At 34.9% G+C, this 21,063-nt stretch overlaps 4 protein-coding genes across 4 annotated transcripts in view; 3 read left to right on the top strand and 1 right to left on the bottom strand.

Annotated features, from left to right (window-relative positions):
• Positions 1 to 993: 993 nt before the first annotated feature.
• Positions 994 to 3,958, bottom strand: LOC104807943. The gene is made up of 5 exons (XM_010533398.2): positions 3,658 to 3,958; positions 3,185 to 3,246; positions 2,728 to 2,815; positions 2,060 to 2,153; positions 994 to 1,974 (listed from the first exon to the last, which is right to left on the bottom strand). Exons 1-5 carry the CDS (start codon positions 3,783 to 3,785, stop codon positions 1,345 to 1,347), a joined length of 1,002 nt encoding a protein of 333 aa, XP_010531700.1. The 5' UTR covers positions 3,786 to 3,958; the 3' UTR covers positions 994 to 1,344.
• Positions 3,959 to 4,584: 626 nt separating this feature from the next.
• LOC104807944 (ATP synthase subunit delta', mitochondrial-like) lies at positions 4,585 to 6,614 on the top strand. The gene is made up of 2 exons (XM_010533399.2): positions 4,585 to 4,924; positions 5,981 to 6,614. Exons 1-2 carry the CDS (start codon positions 4,673 to 4,675, stop codon positions 6,323 to 6,325), a joined length of 597 nt encoding a protein of 198 aa, XP_010531701.1. The 5' UTR covers positions 4,585 to 4,672; the 3' UTR covers positions 6,326 to 6,614.
• An 8,186-nt stretch (positions 6,615 to 14,800) lies between these two features.
• LOC104807970 (probable arabinosyltransferase ARAD1) lies at positions 14,801 to 16,934 on the top strand. Its single transcript, XM_010533439.2, has 2 exons — positions 14,801 to 15,937; positions 16,176 to 16,934. The coding sequence occupies exons 1-2, from the start codon at positions 15,032 to 15,034 to the stop codon at positions 16,932 to 16,934; spliced, it is 1,665 nt and encodes a 554-aa protein (XP_010531741.1). The 5' UTR covers positions 14,801 to 15,031.
• A 3,341-nt stretch (positions 16,935 to 20,275) lies between these two features.
• Positions 20,276 to 21,063, top strand: part of LOC104807946 (glycine-rich protein DOT1) — a 1,332-nt gene continuing 544 nt past the window's right edge. Inside the window, exon 1 of the mRNA XM_010533400.2 lies at positions 20,276 to 21,061. Within this exon, the coding sequence (XP_010531702.1) occupies positions 20,281 to 21,061 (781 nt within the window). The 5' untranslated portion in view covers positions 20,276 to 20,280. The remainder of the gene's footprint in view (positions 21,062 to 21,063) is intronic.

Below are 21,063 nucleotides of genomic sequence, written 5' to 3' on the forward strand. Positions count from 1 at the left end.
TTGTAAACTTTCTTTTCAAATTACCGGTCAGTATCATAACATTTCAGATATAAATTCACAATTTTAAATATTGATTTTCCGGATATAAATATATTTATAGTTAGTCTCGCAGCGCGGAAATATACGTGTAATTATGTGTATAAAGGAATAATATTTTTTTTTCGAAATGCATACACTGATAAATTTATAATATAGGCACTTTTTTAAAATAATTTATTCATATTTATTTTATAAAGAGAAGTTGAAAAACGAGACGTTGAAATTGGGAGCTTAATGGGAAGGAGGGGGCAAAAGGTAGAAATTGAAGGTAGGAAGAGAACAAATATGTGGGGGTGAGGCATAATACAAAGGAAGAAACATACAAAAGGCTACACTATTATTATTATTATTATTATTATTATTATTATTATTATTATTATTATTATTATTATTATTATTATTATTATTATTATTATTATTATTATCAACGGAAAATAAAATAAAATAAAAGTCAAATTTCAAATTCTTGGTTAGGAGTTATGGCTCTAAACTATTTTGCTTTTGCCTTTTTTTCTTTTCTTTTTTTTTTGTTGGGCTTCAATCTCATAATGTAAGAATCTAAAAAAGTCATAGAAATGGTATCATTTTATTATTGTAGAATATATCTATGGAATATTTTTTTTGGGTGTAAAATTCATTATATATATATATATATATATATATATTGAGTCTTTTAGAGTTTTTGATCGTCCACAAAAATGAAGAAAATAATATAAAAAGATATTAGAATCTATATATTTATAGCATAAACATATAATACAAACTAAAATCCAGTGACATAATAATTAAAACTTTTTTTTTTAAAAAAAAAAGAAAAAATCTTGTATGCAAATGACAATCATTCAAATGCACATATTTTCTTTTTTTTTTTGTCAAAGAAATCGTGAGAGGAATAAAAATAAAATAAAAAAAATAATACACAGAAACGATATTTTATAAAACAATATATATATATATATAGAAAAGATTCATCATTCCATTTCTAACCAAGTAAACAAGAATCTAACGTAAAAAGCCAAATATGAAATATAAATCCATGGCGATATTATATATATACAATCTCCATTGACAAGTCCCATAAGAACTAAACCCTTTGTCATGGATGGTGAATCTTCCATTGCAGAACCCCAAAAAAACATCATAGGAGTTGTCTTTGCCTTTGGTCTGAAACAGTTCAGAAACTTTGCTCATACTCTTCATCTTCCAGCTTTGTAGCTTCAGAATATATTATGGCATATCAATCAAAGATGGATTGTAAACTGATCAAATCTATCCATTCCTGTGATAATGCCCTGTGCTCTGAGCTCATAATAAGCCTCCAATCTGCTCGAGAGAACAGAATTGTTCGTCGATTCTTTTAAGCGTTTCTTCGCCCGTCTCAATTCGTCTGACGAAACCCGGTAAAGATTTGTTTTTCTCAGACGGGTCATCTCCGGAAACTTCGAGAGAGGGGGTTGGATGACGATGATAGAGCTTCGATTTCATTTCTGTGCAAGATTTGAGATCCTCCTCTGTTCTTGCTTTGCTTACCTTATCGATAATCTCACTCAAAGCCGAAGCTCTCTCTTCCCGTTTCGCCCTTTTGCCCCGTCTTTCGGGTTGTTCATCTTGATTACCCACACGATCATCTTTCCCGGGTTTTTGAAGTTGCGCCAAACCCTCATTGACAACCTCCCGAATCCGCTCTCTAAATCTCTTGGCTCTTGCAGGATCTGATCTCAGCCTCAGTTTCAGACATGAGATGGTTTTCTCGTCATCATTCAGCTCAGTTGTCGTGCCCGGATTCTCTTCAGGAACAGATGTCAAAGAAAAGACCTCTTCAAGCAAATTCACGTTCTTCATGTACCGGTCAAAAGCTTCGTTTTCTTCTCCAATGTTTCTGTCTCTGTATTCCTTTAACTTGGAGAACCGCCACTCGTTTAATGCCACTGCATCCTGGAGAACATAAGAAGAAAAGAAACTAGTAGTTGTCAAATAAGAACAAAACAACCGCACAGGATGAACAACATAAGAAAAAAACCTTTATCGTCAATGGCTTTCTTGGACGGTTCAGTTTATTAAACTGAGCAAAGTTGCTAGAAAGTTGTCGGATTGATGAAAGTCTAGTTGTCGCCCTGGAGCAGTTCCAGAAGAAGAATACACAAACAAATCAGCGTCATCGACAAATACAAAACAACAAAGAACACCAAGAAACAAAGTTTGTCACTAAACCTTGCATGATTGGCAAGCATGTTTCAATTTCAGACACAACACAAGTGAAATCCTTTGATGTTCTAGGCGTATCTCTATAACCGAAAAACAATAAATATGCAGGTAGGTGTGGACTGCATTCTGTCGAACATGAAAACAAGGGTATGTTCCAACAAAATCAGATAAATCGAACAACCAATAAATAGAAGCTTAGATATTCCTGTGGCTCAAACACAACAGTTGCATAAGCTCTAAATGCATGATTACTACAACAGAATCATCTTCCAGCCACCTTTTGCTAACTACTTAGTGCTTAGGATTGTCACCACAATGATGATGACACACAAGACAGTACCAGCAAATGGACTATGCCCAGTAAAAAAACATGAAAGTGGGTGCTATGTCCTAACAAATCAGGCAAAACAGAGCAATTTCCTTTAAGATTCCTTCCCGTGATCGAAGCACAATCAGTTATGTGAAGCTTCACGATCTATGTACCCGGAAGTTCCTTCAGATGATTTCTGCTCTGATGACAGAGTATTTTGGACCTGTGCCTTCTCAGCAGACCCAGCAGCTGCTTTAAGTACTGCATTAGTATGAACACGTAAGTCAAGAGACAAGCTAGCTTTTTGGAACTACATTCTTGATCAGACAATCCAATTTGGTAACAGTAACAGCTTACTACTTGCTCACACAAATATCACATACATAATACTGCGACGACAATGAATGAAAGTCCAATTCTCTTAAGAGAAGAGATGTGATTGCAACTTTGAGTGGAGAATGTGTGTGTTTCTTGTTCATGTATGTCACCAATTCTTTCAAAGAATCCCAATACTTCCATGCTATGACTTTAATGTGAGAGATACTAAACTACGCAACTAGATTTCCCGGACAAGGATGAAAAAATGAACTCCCGATTATGTGAACCTATACAGATTCTAGAAAATCATACCGTGAATCGGGCATGGATTTTCTGCCCTTGAACAGCAACCTTTGCAAGATTGAAACGGGCACCTGCATTTGTCATCCGAGCAATGAAATCAGAACATCAATCTAAACCTTACTGATCCCTCAAATGGCTCAATGGACAAATGAAGGGAACTGAATCTCAACACTTGTTCCAAAGGGCAAGCCTCCAAAACACCGCGCCGAAAGTTTCAATTATTTTTTCTAAAAATGATGAACTTTCAAGTTTCAACCCTCAATTCAATCTAAGAAACACCAGAAACCGAAATCTCAAACCCTAGCAACTCCAAATCAAGACGAAAACTAAATAAATTCAAGCCCTTTTCACATTGAAAACCCAGAATCAATCTGAAATTTTCACACTAAGGCACCGGATTCGAAACCCGAGAAGCTAAAAAAAATCCAACCACGCCAAAATCAATGCCCACAAGAGAGAGAGAGAGAGAGAGAGAGATTTGCCTGGAGCGAGCGACGTTGCCGCACTGGATACACTTGGGCTTGTTGAGGCCACGGAGGGTTGTCTTCGGAGGCGTAGCGGCGGCGGCGGCAAGGCCGTTGCTACTCAGAGACGGCGAAGGTGCCGCCATATTCTCCGGCGAGGTTAAGCAAAGCTCGACGCTTAACGGTCAAATTCGGCTCGAGACACGATTTTCCGAATCCAAATCTTTTTTGTTCTTGCGACTCTCGAATAAATCTTCCGGCCGGTTTAAGGCTCCGGCCAATTATTTACACACACATCGATAACTCCTTTATGGGGCCAGTTCAAAGCCCAAAATACTTCCGTCTCTCTACCAAAATATATATATATATATATATATTTTTTAATAAATTATTTAATGTTCAATGCCAAGAAAAAATAACCCATTTGTTTTTTTTTTTCACAAACTCTATGAAAATATGTTTATGGATGAAAAATCATAAATTACTAGTTGAGTTTGAAGATCCAATTATTTAATTTTTCGATTTTTTTAGTATTTTCCTAAAATATCTTTGAATGTTTGGAGCTTTTAGAATATTTAAAATCCAAAAACCAAAAAACTATCATTTAAATTTTTATAAAATTATGTTTTCTAAATATCTAGAAAATCATGTTGGTGAAAAAATCAATAAAAAATCAAAAACAATATTTTTTTGAGTTTATAAATATTATAAAAATCCAAAAACCAAAAACTAAAATTAAAAAAAAAAAACTAAAACCAAAAACTCAAAAATACAATACAAGTCATCTCCTTTCAAATTCTTATTATTTTACCCCAAAAAATGTTTTTGATAAAATATGTAGGATGTTTATATAATATATCCTTAAGTGCGTGCAACTTTATAAATAGAGAAAAATAATTAGGAATGTGGCCAGAAAAATATAAATAGAGAAAAAAAAATAGCGAAAGTCAGAAACAAGAGGGAGCCGAGAGAAAGCTGAAGTCGGGAAACACTGAATCGCACCCTAATCCTCTCTAGAGAAACCGCCGCCAAAATGTTCCGGCAAACCGCTCGCCTCCTGGCTCGCCGCGTCTCCGCCGTGCGATCGTTCTCTAGCGATGTTCCGGCGAATGCGGCCGCCGATTCCAATTTCATCGAGTCATGGAAGAAAGTGGTTCCGAATCTGGATCCGCCACAGACTCCTCTCTCCTTCATGAAGCCTCGTCCCGAGACTCCGGCGACTTTGCCGACCAAGCTCACCGTCAATTTTGTCCTTCCTTACTCGTCAGAGCTCGCTGGCAAGGAGGTTTGCTCTCTCGCATTTCTCCGATCTTGAATTTAGGTTTTTTCGTCGCGTCGATTTGATTGATCTCTGTTCGCGTTTTTGGATGATTATCTGAACGAATCCACCGATTAGCAAATGATATCTCCTTCGATGCTGTGTGATGTTAGTTAAAGGTATTCCATATGATGTTCGTTGATTTTATTTTGTTATGAAGGAAGGATTCGTAGTAAGGAGTTAGGCTTCTAGGCCATCGAATTTCCAATCATTGATGTGAAGTAAATTATGCAATCTTTCTGGATTAGTGGTTTGGTTCCTAACCTGGAAAAGTGAAAGACTCACAGTATGACTGTCCCTTGGTTTATCACTGAGACCAGACCAGGCATGGTTTAGGTGAACATCAAGCTCTTTGTTTGATTGTTTTGCTGTTGTAATCTCTGGTGTCAGTGAGTTTGGTTCATGGTTTGCTGATAGTTATGCCATTCAGCTGTTGTTAAGTTTGCTTGTAATGTTCATTTACTGAATTTCATCGCTCTAGTGAATGGGTCAGTTTTGTTTTATACATGGCTCATTTGGTTTATTGCATATTGATATTGTTCATTTGGATCAACTTTTTGTCAAGTGTCTAGCTTATCCTATACATATAGTAAGCAAGCACACTTGATTACTTTATTTATTTCTAGTGGCATTTTGATATCTGGTGTTTAGATGGCATATTTTCGGGTAGAGAGAAAAGATGTCCGCTTGTGTTTTGCGGCATACCCTTTTTCTGCTGTATTCTCATTCATATAGTTTTGTCTCCTTCAACCTAAACAGTGCCCTGTTTCTTTAATACCCCCTTTAGGCCCTTCAATGTTATTGCATTCTTCTCATTTTTCGGTTGATTGGTCTGCTTTATGTGCTGCTGACTGCTGTTGGAAAATTTCCCTCAAGACTCATTTTTTATATCCAGTCAACGGGCTCGCTTACTAGAGAACCTCTAGATACTGTTCTTCCTGTCTATGTTTGATGTTTCTTTGTAAAATCATTGCACGCTATATGATGCTAATGGTAATGATTTCCCATGCCCATTTTTCACAGGTCGACATGGTCATCATCCCGGCAACAACCGGGCAAATGGGTGTGTTGCCTGGTCACGTGCCCACAATCGCAGAACTCAAGCCGGGTGTCTTTTCCGTGCACGAAGGGAATGATGTGAAGAAGTACTTCCTGAGCAGCGGATTCGCATTCATCCATGCAAACTCGGTGGCTGACATCATAGCAGTGGAGGCTGTTCCACTGGACCGCATTGACCCGGCCCTTGTCCAGCAGGGCCTGACCGAGTTCACCCAGAAGCTCAACTCAGCTACCACAGAGTTAGAAAAGGCCGAGGCCCAGATCGGAGTTGAAGTTCACAGTGCCCTCAACGCCGCCCTCACTGGCTAACTAATAAGGTAATTCTACTATCGCCTTTTTCTTCCTCACCGTGTCCTTTTGCCTGTCTGCTTCTCGTTCTATGATCTTGCAAAAAAAAAAAAGTATTTTGGGTCTTGTCGACACATCCTTTTTTTTAATTATCCAAATGGAAAATAAGAGTATTGGAGGCAAATAATCAGCAAAAAAACAAAAACAAAAGCAAAAACAGTCTGTTTTGTTGAGATGTGTTTTTTATGTGTCTTGTATCTTTTTTTTATCAGACAAACAAATGTTTCTTTATTTCATTCCAATTTCAGCATGCATATATATATATATATATATTTACAAGCATGTCCTTGAGCCCAAACCCATTGGGCTTAACTCTCTCTACCATTTTCCCCGCATTTTCTCGACAGGGAAAAAAAAAGGAAGGAAATTACGAAGCCTTTGACTGGTTGTAGTATTTGAGTAGTGGGGTTAGTCGGTCTTTTTCAATAATCGATATAAAAAGGAAACCCGCATTTTTAATATAACAGTAATGTCAAAATGGTTCACAAGTGAAAGAAAAAAAATGGGTCCATAAAGGACGGAGATGCATTATTGGGCCGTAATTGGGATATATGGCCATACTTTGGGCCCATAAGATATCTTCAAATGGTCTATGGGAAAATCATTAAGCTAGCTAATGAGGCGTGGATGGGCCCGGCCAATCACATTCGCAACTGTCGCGCGTGGACGACACGGACTAAATTAATATCCTTGGGCTATATTCCAGCGATTCGTCCATTTTTCACCAAAAATAAAATTATAGCGCGTGGCCTGTGACTCCCTCGTTATCCTTGGAGTCCAAGCCCGAACCGATTCACAATCTCTTTTATGATATGGACTACAATAAATATGTGAACTAACAATTTTGTACCAAATTGTTGTCATTCATATATTTAGTTTTACAATAATGCGAAACATTGAAAAACGTTACTAAATTGAATGGGTCCAAATGAAAGAAGAAGAAAAAAACAAATGGGTCTATAAAGAACAGTGATGAATTATTGGGCCATAATTGGGCCCTTAAGAAGGGTCTAAAGAACGCGCGAAAATTATTGGGCTAGCTAATGAGGCGTGGATGGGCCCAGATAATCACACACGCAGCTTTCGCGCGTGGACGACACGGACTAAAAATCTCCGGACTATAACCCATCGATTTGGCCATTTTTCACCCAAAAACAAAATTAAAGCGCGTGGCATTTGATTCCCTCGTCTTTTTCCTTTACGAAGGTGTCCTGGGGCCCAAACCGGTTTAATTTTTTTTATTAAACGTGTGTATTTATCTTTTTAAAATATCCATAGAAATTATTATTTTGTTGTAACTATTAAACTCCATATATTATATTTTAAAGAATTTCGTTTTATATTTAATCAATTAAACTCAATTGGTAAATCTGATTTCTTTTATTTTTAAGAATATATTTGAATTATGAATAATTTTTCTTGATAAATTATCTATTTTTTTCGTTGATTCTTAAAACCATTGAGAGGTAAAACCAAACCACTGCTACGGTCATCGATTATTTTTCAATGTTATAAAAAATATATAGGTAACAAAATAATTTAAAATAATACGAAAAATACTAATTCCATATACTAGTATGAATTTGTGTATGGATATGGATACAAAATAATTATCATGATCTTATTTTATATTATATTTTGTTTAAATATTTTTCTGTTATAAACAATTCCATTTTTTAATGTAATAAGTGAACCGAATCGAACCTATAATTTGGTTATAATTTTGAGTAGATAAAATCGCACCAAACCAAAGTCGAAATCAAAACGAATAAAATTAAATAATTGTTTGATCATAAATTTTCAAAACCCGAAATAGTTGAAACCGAATCGAATCGAATAAAATTAAATAACGTTTGGTTATGTGTTTTCAAGAATCGAAATAATCACACCCGAATTAATCGTAATCGATTAATGTAAACCGAACCGTTCGTGTAACGACCCGAGGTCGCTACGGAATGATAGAGCTGTCTTCACACACCAACACGGGACCTTTTAGCGTGTTTTGTCCTCACTCGCACACATCCCGAAAAGGACTTCCCAAAATGCCACACATCCTAAGACTACTACTAGGTCAGCACACTTAACTTTGGAGTTCTCTCGAGATGGGCAACCGAAAAGTTAGATGCATCTTGTTGCTATGGGTAGCTCAATTAATTCTTTTAAATTATCTTAGACTGTATAGTCTCATACCTACATAACCCTCGGATCCCTCTCATTTTGGTGCGTCCGATTCATCCATGTACCCTCTACCCAGAAGCTCGTCAGGAGCCGCCCATTGTCCATGTCTCTCGCACCGGCGATCACTCCCCACCCTCCTACGGTATCCTGGGCTATAACAGTAGGGCCGCCCCCAAGTCATTCTGCTCATTTTTATCGATTCCTAAACAAAACGTGTGGAAAAAATTTGTTGGTGTTTCCTCGTTTTCTACTTTTTTTCGCTTTTTCTTAATCTCGACCCTTTTTTTTCCTAATTAGCAAAAAAGATGAAATAAAATTAAAATTTAAAATAAGTTTAACATATGTATAGATGAAAAGATAATTAATCTTCTATTATATATAAGCTTCGATAGACATATCTATAAATAACCAATGTTTTATCCTCTTTCAATGCAGTATTTTTAAGAATAAAAAGTTTCATCACCCTTTAGTCTTAAATATCCTTTTAATCTTCAATTCGGAGTCAATCTTGTTTTATGATAATTGTATAGATATAAATTATTTAACCCAATATAGAGAAATTAAAACCCGAACTAAAGAAAATGATTTAAATTTTCCCACTATATTTAAAAGGAGGGCAATATAAATGTCTAATCATGAATCCTTGATTTGTATATCAAATAAATACATATTAGATTTAGAAATTAGTTGGATCAAATACTTGACATCTTATTGAAAATTTTGAAATTTTCTTTTGTAAAGTATATGAACTATCAATTTTGTGCCAAATTGTTGTCATTTATATATTTAATTTTACTATAATGTGAAATACTGAAAAAAAAAATGTAAATTGGGAGTATGTATTCGATGTACCGTTTTTGTTTGTACACAATAAAATAATATGGATCGTAATATTCTCATCTTAAAATATGGTTATTTTTATCACCTTTAAAAAAACGAAGCTAAATTGAATGAGTCCAAAGGGAAAGGAGGAAAAAACAAATGGGCCAATAAAGAACGGTGATGGCTTATTGGGCCATAATTGGGCTTTTGAGCAAAACTTTGGGCCTTTAAGAAGGGTCCAAGGACCGCGGGAAAATTATTGGGCTAGCAAATGAGGTGTGGATGGGCCCAGATAATCACACACGCGGCTGTCGCGCGTGGACGACACGGACTAAAAATCTCCGGACTATAACCCATCGATTTGGCCATTTTTCACCAAAAACAAAATTAAAGCGCGTGGCCTGAGATTCCCTCGTCGTTTACCTTAACGCAAGGCGTCGATTTACAATTTTTTTAATAAGCGGAGGGTATTTATCTGTTTAAAATGTTTATAGAAATTATTATTTTGTTAAAGCTAATAAGCTTCATATATTATATTTTAAGAATTTCTTATTACAGTTAATCAATTAAACTCAACTGGTAAATCTGATTTCTTTTATTTTTAAGAATTAGATTTAAATTACAAATAAGATTTCTTGATAAATTATCGGTTTTGTTTTTCATTGGTTCTTAAAACCATCGGGAGGTAAAACCAAACCACTACTATGGTCATCGATTATTTTTCAATATTACAAAAATATATAGTAAGAAAATAATTATACATATAATTAAAAATAATACGAAAAATGCATATACTAGTACTAGGTATGGAGAAGGATACAAAATTCGTATTAAGATTTTTTACAATGAGAACAAATTATAGAACATATATAAGTTTACTATTATATTTGTATTGCTTAGAAACAGATAGTATTAATTAATTTTTTTTATAATAAACGAATAAAAAATATAAAGTGCTGTAGAGAATTTGAAAAAAAAAAATTCAAAATTTCTATAAATAAATAATTGACATCTCTGCATTTGTTGTTTTCAAAAAAAAAATTAAAAAATAAATATTTTTAATAATTTAACATTATTGAAAAGGTGTAATCTTATAATTTACCAATTATTCATAGATATAATATCTAACTAAATTTATTCTTTATGCTTATTTCGACATAAATAAATACTCGAGTAAAAATAATATTTAGTAAATATTTTATTATTAAAAATAAATAAGGTTAACAAATTTTAAAAATATAGTGTCTAAAATCGAAAATATCAAAAAATAAATATAATTAATAATAAATTTATTTTGTTGATTGAATAATTATGTCTGACAAATAAAATTTAAAACCTTAATAGAAGTATTTGTTCTATGAATTAGTTTCTATAAATAGATAGTTTTTATAATATTATATATATTTTTGTATAACGCAATCACTCTCTAATCGTGATTTCATTTGATGGCTGAGTGATGGGCCAATATTTGTTGTCTTCGGCCCATAAAGTGCAGTTTATGGGCTCATTACGGCCCGGATTAATGCGGCCCTTTCAAAGAGTTTAGTACTGATGTGCTTGGTAAATCATACGCGCAGCAGTGGCGCGTGGACGACACCGCCCAAAAACCTCTGGAGTATAGCCCAGCGATTCTGCTCTTTTCATCATATCCTAAGAAGAAGCGCGTGGAACAAATTTGGTGGCGTTCCCGCCTTCCATTTTTTTTTCGCTTTTTCTTTAATCTCGACACCCTTTTTTTTCGTAATTAGCAAAAAATATGAAATAAAATTAAGATTTAAAATATGTTTAGCATACGTATAGGTGAGAAGATAATTCATCTTCTATTAAATATATATAAAGCTTAAATATCCTCTTTAATCTTCAATTTTATAGATATAAATTATTTTTTACCCATTAAGGGAAATTCAAACCCAAAATAATGAAAATGATTTGCATTTTCTCAATATCTATAAAACTATTATAGTGGATTGTATAAAAGGGGGGCAATACATAAAACTATTTCAATACATATTAGATTTAGAAATTAATTGGATAAAATACTTGACATCTTATTGAAAGTTTTGAAATTTTCCTTGATTTGTATATCAAACCAATATATATTATACTTAGAAATTAGTTGGATCAAATACTTGACATCTTATTGAAAATTTTGAAATTTTCCTTTGATTTGTATATCAAATCAATATATGTTAGATTTAGAAATTCGTTGGATAAAATACTTGACATCTTACACATACACATACACATACACATACACACACATACACATACACATACACATACACATACACATACACAGACACATACACATACATATACATATACATATACATATACATATACATATACATATACATATACATATACATATACATATACATATATATATACATATATGAAAGCAAAGGCGGCAGATGGATATAGGCTAGCTCTATTTCTTTAGTGATGTGCATAAGAAGCCTAACCCATTTTCAAAGCAATGAAATGCATAAAAAGGAGCCACTAAGAGAACAAAATGAAATGGGTTGGTCCACTTTCATATCATATGTACAATACATCACTTTTTTCAATTGCATGCTAACCCTTTTCACACTCTCACCAATGAGGTTCCAATTTCATTTTTACAAGTTTACATATATGTATGTATAGATTTAGCCAACCACTACCACCATATATATCTTATTATTATAACGTGTTTGATTGGAGCCAAATTAAAAATGAGTTAATTGTGTTCCATTAAAAAAAATTATCATTCAAAATTTAATAGAGAAAATCTTACTTGAACTTCTCAATTTTCGCAAAACAAAACTTAAACTTTTTTTATCAAATAAAATCTCGACTTCCATTTTCAGTCGAAAATAAACTCAAAGTTTATAATCGTTGTCATTTTTAAACCTTAATTGATACGGCGTATTGATATTCTATGTGGCAAAACAATACTTTAACCATATTTGACCGTCATCATCTATATATCATGATATCAGTACGTCACGTCAGCGATGAGTTTAAAAATTATATTTGTTATAAAGTTTAGATTTATTTATAACTCAAAAATCAAGTTGAGATTTTATTTGACAAAAAACAAAATTTAAATTTTATTTTGTGAAAATTGATAAGTTCAGTTATTTTTTGGGATTTTCCCAATTTAATACAATCCAACTCTCTTAATTGAATAGTTTATATATATATATATATATGTGTGTATATATGTCTATGTGTGTGGTTTTTTAAAATTGTGTTAATTAACTAAATCCGAATTTCTTTAACTCAGCGAATATTAAAATTTACTTGTAAACAAAATTTGAAAATCCATATCGGTTAAGAAACAAAACAAATATAGAGTTTTAGGGTATTTAGATACTCACTCCATACAAAATTAAAATTTTTAGAATAAAATTATACCTTAATAATTCTTATGAAATGAGCATTTCGATTTTTTAAACTATACCTATTGGCCGAGAACGTATCTCGGAAATATAGGAGATAGACTTGAGTTAGTTTGTGTAGATATACTCGACGGGAAGTTACACTGCGAGAGTTTTGTTGAGTTTGTTATTTATTTTATTTGTATATATGGTCAAGCTTGTGACATCAATAAGACTGAGAACTTTCCCTTGATTTCGTTGACTTTTCCATATCATGGTATCAGAGCATATACATTAAATTTTTTTTTTTCCGCCTCCAGTAGCGACATGTCTTCTGGACACGACTCGACATCACCACCGACCCTCGATCCGGCAATGTCTGCCACAACGAGAACTCCGATCATCGACTTCCCGAGGAGAACTATTTCCCCTTATGATTTAAGTCCCAGTGATAATCCGGGACTTGTGTTGTCACAACCCTTGTTGCGCGGCCACAACTATGACGAGTGGTCTATCAACATCCGACATGCCCTGAAATCGAGGAAGAAATTTGGGTTTGTGGATGGTACAATCCCGAAACCAGATCCCGCATCTCATAGTTGTTATAAGTATTCGTATAGAAAGGATTTTAATAGATAATTTAGAATTCTTGGTACGATAAGAAATTTCAAATTAATAAACACCATAATAATATATAAATTTTTATATTATGAATTTTATTTGGATTTTAGATAATATGAATTTTAAGCTAGTCTTTACATAGTTTTTTTTATCTTCTTTTCTGATTTAGTATTAGATAAAATTCATTATTTGTCTGTCAACATTGAAAACAAAGAAACACATATTCTACTTACGAATAATATTAAAATAAAGAAATATATTATAGGTAATTAGTTCTGAATCTGTACATTAATGTTAATCATCAAACAAAATAAAACACAGGAAATAAATATTTTTTGTATTTTATTTTTTTCTAAAAAAATTTGCAAAACTTTGGTCCAGATTGTTCACAGAAAATAGATTTGAACTTCATGCCAAATTTGTGTGAACTTTGGGCCCACATAACAAACATTGTTGGGCCTTACAGCCCACACTGAAAGCCCAAATACTCTTTTGTGCCCCCGTCTTTTTTTTGTTGACTTTGAATTTATCAAAAATCAAAACCCTAACCCAAAATATTATATATGTATATATACCTATATACATGTATGTATATATATGAATCTGTATATATTTATATGTATGTATGTATCTATATACATTATCTTCGAGATCGATGGCTGCGAAGAAAAACCCGGAAAATGTGTATATGATTTACACTCGTTTATTGCTTACGATCATAATCTACTCTTTGGTGATATATGGAGAATCATATAACGTTACATTACACATATTATTTAAGACACATCGCTGCGGCTACATGTAAACTATCATGATCCCAATCATTCCAATTCCATTTTCGAATTTTATTATACGACAATGGATGGATTTCTAATGACTCGTTAGGATTCGATTTCTTATGGACATTATCTACATATATATATATATATAATATGTGATCTAAGAACAAGAAATATGCAGAGAACAATGTTTGTTCTCTGTTCAAAAGGACGACTTCGTATTCCCGCAAGAAGACGAAGAACGTAGAGACAAAACTCTCCGAGAAGAAAACAAAAAACAAAAATTCGTGAAAATGAAAAAGTCCTGCAACCGTTCTTTGGATATCTTGATTTGAACTCTTTTTTTTTTTTTGTCATATATTTTCTACAGTCTCATAAAAAAAAAGTAATTCTTGCAAAAACAAATTACACGGGAATCTCCATTGACGCGATCGAATTAGCCGTTTTTATCACCTGGGTTTTAGCGGTGCGATTCGAAACCTGTTTCCGTTCTTGGTTTGAGCCCAAAAATCTCACCTTTCCTGCGATTCCTCATCTGGGTATCGTTGTTTCCCCGTCAGGGTTCGTACTCTGTGGTTCTTTTCTATTTTTGGTGAGGTTTTGCTTCTGGATTTACTGATTTTCGTCTGAATTTTTGTCCTTTTCAGCTGAATCCGTGCCTTTGTTCCTTTCTTGACGTGTTTACAGGTGCCGAAATTTACGGTTCACCCTAATATCCTGTCTAGATCGGTACACACAGTTTCAGAGTTCATCGGATTTGGCGTTGAGATTGGTTATGGTTAAGGCATTGTTTGATTATTGCAGCTCTTTCTCCTCAGATTCATCGATTAGGTTTGAGGTATTGGGGTTCCTGAAGATCAGCTGCTACTGGCATTGATGTTCTTTGGGGATTGGCACTGCAAATGGTTGGGAAATTGTTGCTCTGCCTGTTCTTGGTTACGTCAATCATCTTTGTGCTTTCTTGGTCCTTTGTGTTGCATTCCACGGGCCAAATTCACTTCCTTGACTACCCTTTGTTGCACAATCCGATTTTCCCCGCTATGAATGATGTAAATTCTGGTGTTTCAACCCGAGGCAATGACGAGCATTACAACGACGAGGTGAAAGGCGAAAAGGATGGGAATTCGGTAGGGCAAGAGATAGGTAAATGTATGTGCGAGGTACCAGGGGAGGAGCCTCTTAAGGTTTACATGTACGACATGGACCCCGAGTTTCATTTCGGATTGTTAGACTGGAAACCTGAAGGGAATAGCAGCAAGAGTGTATGGCCAGATATCCGAAAGCATATCCCGCCTTATCCCGGGGGCTTGAACTTGCAACACAGCATTGAGTATTGGCTCACATTAGATCTCCTTGCATCAGAATTTCCCGATATCCCAAGAGCTAACGCTGCAAAACGGGTTCATAACTCTAGTGAAGCCGATGTCATCTTTGTGCCCTTCTTCTCCTCTCTGAGCTATAACCGGTTCTCGAATGTCAGTCCTCACCGAAAAACCAGCAGAAACAAGGAGTTGCAGGAAAAGCTGGTTAAGTTCTTGACAGTACAAGATGAGTGGAAGAGATCAGGTGGTAGAGACCATGTTGTTCTTGCTCATCATCCAAACAGCATGCTTGATGCCAGAAACAAGCTGTTTCCGGCAATGTTTATACTCTCGGACTTCGGGAGGTACCCTCCTACTGTGGCAAACCTTGAGAAAGATGTTATCGCCCCTTATAAGCATGTCATCAAATCATATGAAAACGATATGTCTGATTTCGATAGCCGGCTGATTTTGCTCTACTTTCAAGGTGCCATCTACCGAAAAGATGTAAGCTTTACTTCTTCCACTCACATTTGCTTCTGCTCTGTTGCTTTGTGGGAGAGGAGATTAGTTTTTTCTTCTTCAATCCAGTTGCTGAATCTAAAGCTACTCTCTTTTTGGATATGAATATTCATGTATTGTGTTTCCTAGTGAATGCTTTGATTTGCTCCTAACCCTTTTTCCCGATTTCCGGTTTTCTTTGTGCTAAATTCTCAACAAAATTTGTGCGGTGTCTAAATCTCAGGGCGGGTTTGTCCGTCAGGAACTGTTCTACCTTCTACGAGACGAAAAGGACGTTCATTTCTCGTTCGGGAGCGTGAAAAACGACGGCGTAAACAAAGCCACTCAGGGAATGCACAATTCCAAGTTCTGCCTCAACATTGCCGGAGACACACCTTCCTCAAACCGCCTATTCGATGCAATCGCTAGCCACTGTGTCCCCGTCATCATCAGCGACGGCATCCAGCATCTCAAGGGGGATCCGGGACAAGGTTTGATTTTTCGGGCAGCTTCCGATCTTAGATTACGGGGTTGGTGCGATGCGGATTACGCCGGTTGCCCGCTTTCTAGGAAGTCGTTGAGTGGTTGGTTCATTCAACTCGGGCCATCGCCAATCTCTTGGAAGACCAAGAAACAGTCCATTCCGTCTCTGTCTTCGGCTGAATCGGAGTATCGGGCCATGCGCCTCGCCACCTGTGAGCTTTTGTGGATCAAGAGCCTTTTGTCCAGCTTCGGTGTCGAGCATTCGACCCCTATGACATTGTATTGCGATAGTCAAGCAGCCTTACATATTGCCCACAACGACGTGTATCATGATCGAACCAAACATATCGAGGTGGATTGTCATTTTCTCCGGCATCATCTTGATCACGGACACATCTCTACGAGTCATGTTTCCACCCGTGAACAATTAGCTGACATTTTCACCAAAGCGTTGGGCAAGAAAGAGTTCGCTTGGTTCATCGACAAGTTGGGTGTACAACACTTGCACTTACCAACTTGAGGGGGGTATTGGCCGAGAACGTATCTCGGAAATATAGGAGATAGACTTGAGTTAGTTTGTGTAGATATACTCGACGGGAAGTTACAGTGCGAGAGTTTTGTTGAGTTTGTTATTTATTTTATTTGTATATATGGTCAAGCTTGTGACATCAATAAGACTGAGAACTTTCCCTTGATTTCGTTGACTTTTCCATATCAATACCTTAATTCAATTGGTTATATCAAATAGTTATATAATGTTACCATGACGACACTCCATGGTTAGAAGAAATCTTGCACTTATAATATAGTCCAATAACAAAATAATCATCAGAAATAAATAACATATACCCTCAAACGTATTATTAAATGCAACCGACATGGCGAAGGGAAACATTAATATTAAGTACCAGTTTTCATGGCACAAGATTTATCTAGCTTTTAAATAATATTAAATTAGTTTTATAAAAAAATTTGTATATTAGGGTTATGAGAATTAAGGATAACGACTGTAAATCATATATCATCATACATATTTGTGGATATACATACAAGTGGGCGAATTATTCAAAAGTATTCTAGTTGCTATATTTTGCTGGACGGCACCATATTTCCAAATTCCTAATCATTAGAATTTCACATGGAAAATTATCTTTAGTAATACCTTTTATATTTTGTAATAAAATAAGTTTATTTTGTTAAAAATAATACAAAAAAAATCGGTATAATTGATCCATAGGTTATTATTTGTATTATTATTATTATTATTATTATTATTATTATTATTATTATTATTATTATTTTCGCGATACAACAAATTTTAGAATACATTAAACAGTAAATATAAATATTATATATGTAATTGTAAAGATGGTAAATAAAATGATATAAAGAGATATATTTGAGTTGAAATTTCGGTGAACTTCTGAATTATTAAAAAAATATTTTATGATAATTTTATCTATAAAATGGAAAATAAAATTATTTATTTTTTGTTGTTTTTATATATGATTAATAATGTCAGCTATAAATTATAATTAATTACAACCATGTTCATACTCCGTATACTCTATATATTCGTCGAAGACCTATTTTCAAAGATAATAATTACGAGTTGGACAAAGCTTCATATAGAAATATAACTAGACAGTGATAGCATTGATATTTGATATTTCCAAAGGCACGAAAATTGGAAGAAATATTTTAGGGTAATAATTACGTAAATGACCAATTTGTTATTTTGTGGGAAAAAAAAAACGATTTCCTCGGACAATATTGAAAATGAAAAAAACTATTAGAATAGTATATGTGTTAAAATGGAAAAATAATTATGTGATGAGAGTAAAATAAGATTTGAGATATGATGGAGAATAGTAATGCATACAATATCATTATATCAAATATTGTGTATCTGATTTATTTTCATTGTGTCTATATTTCTTTTTTACTCTATTTCTTAAATTTTCTATAAATATGTATTTCATTTTCATTGTAATTTAACGAGAAGAAGAAGAGATGTAGCAATAAAAGTAATTTCGTTCTTTTTTATTTGTCTTTCTTTCTTATTTAATTCCGTAATTTTATATTTCTAATGCATGATATCAGAGTAGCGTTGTGATCTGGACTATATGTTTTTTATTTATTTTCTAATCTTTTCTTTCTTTAGCGTTTTGGATGTTCATATATCCAAATCGTTCAAATGAGGGTAAAAATTCAAATTCAAACGATGTACTATGACAAACAAAAGTCAAAGCTAAAAACTCTAAGGTCAAGCAAGATGGTATGACAAAAAGAGTTAAACCTAAAACTTTAAAATCAAGCGAAATGATTTGAAAATGGTCAATGCTCTCTAAAAAAACAAAATTTGGTGTTTATGAATTTTTCCAGAGACAATGAAAATGTCTGGACGGTTTATAGCGTTATCAATTCAAGATTGACTTTTTCATTCTTTCAAAGTCCATCTTGAGGGAGAATGTTAAAATGGAAAAATAAATATGTGATGGGAGTAAAATAAGATTTGAGATATGATGGAGAATAATAATGGATACAATATCATTATATCAAATATTGTGTATCTGATTTGTTTCCATTGTGTCTATATTTCTTTTTTACTTTGTTTCTTAAATTTTCTATAAATATGTATTTTATTTTCATTGTAATGTAACGAGTAAAAGAAAAGATGTAGCAATAAAAGTAATTTCGTTCATTTTTATTTGTCTTTCTTTCTTATTTAATTTCCACAATTTTATATTTCTACAATATCCACATTTATGTTATAGTTTCATCAATAATCCAAACACCAAATGTATATATAAAAGGTCGTATATTTCGAACGATAAAATGACGTGTCATTTCAAAAATCAATTTGTTATAATAATTGCCAAAATCCGAAGCCTAATTATAATTAACATTTTCCACTTGATAATTATAGGTTGGATAATATTAGGTTATATATGTTTGTAACCCTTAACTATTTATCCACGAAATTATTATTTTTTATTTCACTAATTAAAAATCAGAAAGCAAAAAAAGAAAGAAAATGTAGGAGTGAGTCAGATATCCATAAAGAAACAATATGATAATGTGAAGAATTAGGTATGATACATTACGTTTAGGGTATAATAATGGGATTATATATTATTATTATTATTATTGTGTGCGTATTTGTTATATGCGATATGGGAGACAGCGAGCGTAGTGGCGACTTGGTGTTGAGTGAGTGTGTAATTACTATAAGATTTATACATAAAATAACACAAATCAATGGATTTGAACGTACTAAAGTGGAACACAATTCGCTAAAGTTTTCAATATATATATATATATATATATATGTGCATATATACACATACATTCGACCGTTTGTCTATAGTTACCAACGCATTGATAAAAACAATGTACTTACATGAAATAGATTCGAATAATATATATATATATATATATATATATATATATGTTGAGATATACAAAATTGAGAAAATTATAAGGTGGGTATTAGGGTATTTGGCGCATGGAAAGTGTACGTATTACTGTTATTTCCATTTCATGCAGAGTAATTTCGATATGGTTAGAATTCCCGTTAGGTTAAGATTGTAAGTATATGTAATAGATACACTATTCATAAATATGCTATATAATATATATCGCAATAAAGGGATAAAAAAATAATAATTATCTGAGATAATTTCAAATCCTGTGGGATTGATTGGTCGAGTGTTAATATATATATAATATATTTCGCATGTTGGACTATAATATATATATATATGTATGTATGTATGTAAATGTGGACCCCAACAAGTACACTGTATGTGCAGGAAACGCGGTTCGAGAACTCACCCCATCACTATAAAGACCCTCGCATTCTCATGCAGAATAGACCCAACTCACAAACTCGAAAACACTCTCCAATGGCTAATAATCGCAAACTCTTCTCTTTAGCTCTCTGTTTCTTTCTAGGGTTAGGGCTATGCTCCGCAAGACGAGCCCTTCTCTCCACCGTCGATGCTGACGCCGGAATCACCGGATACGGCAGCGGAGAAGACGAGAAAATTGGTGTGGGTATCGGTGTTGGTGCCGGCGTTGGTATCGGAATTGGCGGAGGAGGCGGCGGCGGTCACGGCGGAGGCGGCGGTGCCGCTGGTGGAGGCTCTGGGTACGGTGGCGGTGCTGGTGAAGGAGGTGGAGCAGGATACGGCGGAGGAGAAGCTGCCGGGCATGGCGGTGGCGGTGGCGGCGGTGGAGGAAGCGGAGGAGGAGGAGGCGGTGGAGCTGGCGGTGCGCATGGCGGTGGATATGGAGGCGGAGAAGGTGGAGGTTCCGGCGGAGGGTACGGTGCCGGAGGTGCCGGCGGACATGGCGGTGGTGGCGGTGGTGGAAGTGGAGGAGGCGGTGGTGGCGGAGCTGGTGGAGCCCACGGTGGAGGATACGGCGGTGGTGAAGGCGGAGGCTCCGGCGGAGGGTACGGTGCTGGAGGTGCAGGTGGAAAAGGCGGTGGCGGGGGTGGTGGAAGTGGAGGAGGCGGAGGCGGAGGTGCCGGAGGGGGAGCTCACGGTGGTGGTTACGGGAGCGGCGGCGGTGCTGGAGAAGGATACGGCGGAGGAGCTGGCGGGCACGGCGGCGGCGGTGGTAGCGGATCCGGAGGAGGAGGC

This window comes from Tarenaya hassleriana, unplaced genomic scaffold (assembly GCF_000463585.1).
Source record: "Tarenaya hassleriana unplaced genomic scaffold, ASM46358v1 Cleome132, whole genome shotgun sequence".
Lineage (NCBI taxonomy): Eukaryota > Viridiplantae > Streptophyta > Magnoliopsida > Brassicales > Cleomaceae > Tarenaya > Tarenaya hassleriana.

Coding starts and splice junctions, on each gene's coding strand:
- LOC104807944 (XM_010533399.2), top strand. CDS start 4,673: ATGTTCCGGCAAACCGCTCGCCTCCTGGCTCGCCGCGTCTCCGCCGTG. Junction 4,925..5,980: donor CAGAGCTCGCTGGCAAGGAG/GTTTGCTCTCTC, acceptor CATTTTTCACAG/GTCGACATGGTCATCATCCC.
- LOC104807970 (XM_010533439.2), top strand. CDS start 15,032: ATGGTTGGGAAATTGTTGCTCTGCCTGTTCTTGGTTACGTCAATCATC. Junction 15,938..16,175: donor GTGCCATCTACCGAAAAGAT/GTAAGCTTTACT, acceptor TCTAAATCTCAG/GGCGGGTTTGTCCGTCAGGA.
- LOC104807943 (XM_010533398.2), bottom strand. CDS start 3,785: ATGGCGGCACCTTCGCCGTCTCTGAGTAGCAACGGCCTTGCCGCCGCC. Junction 2,816..3,184: donor AAATCCATGCCCGATTCACG/GTATGATTTTCT, acceptor ATACTAATGCAG/TACTTAAAGCAGCTGCTGGG. Junction 2,154..2,727: donor TCATCTGAAGGAACTTCCGG/GTACATAGATCG, acceptor GAACTGCTCCAG/GGCGACAACTAGACTTTCAT.